Source organism: Antrostomus carolinensis, unplaced genomic scaffold (assembly GCF_000700745.2).
Source record: "Antrostomus carolinensis isolate BGI_N321 unplaced genomic scaffold, ASM70074v2 scaffold35742, whole genome shotgun sequence".
Classification (NCBI taxonomy): domain Eukaryota; kingdom Metazoa; phylum Chordata; class Aves; order Caprimulgiformes; family Caprimulgidae; genus Antrostomus; species Antrostomus carolinensis.
The window spans coordinates 18,538-18,929 of NW_010300813.1; the positions used below are offsets into that span (position 1 = coordinate 18,538).

General features: G+C 64.5%; 1 protein-coding gene across 1 annotated transcript in view; it reads left to right on the forward strand.

The window, feature by feature from the left end:
* The window catches only part of SH3BP1 (SH3 domain binding protein 1), a gene marked incomplete at its 3' end in the record, with an annotated part of 8,849 nt that overhangs the window by 6,126 nt on the left and 2,331 nt on the right, over window positions 1–392 (forward strand). Inside the window, 3 exon segments of the mRNA XM_029083822.1 lie at window positions 117–259; window positions 344–389; window position 392. The exon segment at window position 392 is cut by the window's right edge and continues 53 nt beyond it. Coding sequence (XP_028939655.1) covers window positions 117–259; window positions 344–389; window position 392 — 190 coding nt within the window.

Below are 392 nucleotides of genomic sequence, written 5' to 3' on the forward strand. Positions count from 1 at the left end.
GTGGTTGCGCCGCTGCCCCTGCCTCTGCTTCCACCCAGCCAGCCCCAGCTCAGAGCGAGAAGTTGGCGTGGCTAGATGCCAGATGGCCCCAGCAGCCACCATCCTCCCTCTTCCAGAGCCCTCCTTCGCTGCAGACACCCCAGCAGCGGGGTACTATGGCGTGCCCCTAGAGACACACCTCAAGAGCTTGGGCCGGGAGATTGCGCTGCCCATCGAAGCCTGTGTCATGATGTTGCTGGCCTCCGGCATAAGGGAGGAGGTAGGCAGTGCTCCTCACCCCCACACCACGCTCCTCCCCAAACTGCAGTACCCCACACCCCTTCCTTCTTCACCCCATCCCCAGGGACTCTTCCGGCTGGCGGCAGGTGCCTCGGTGCTGGGGGAGCTGAAGA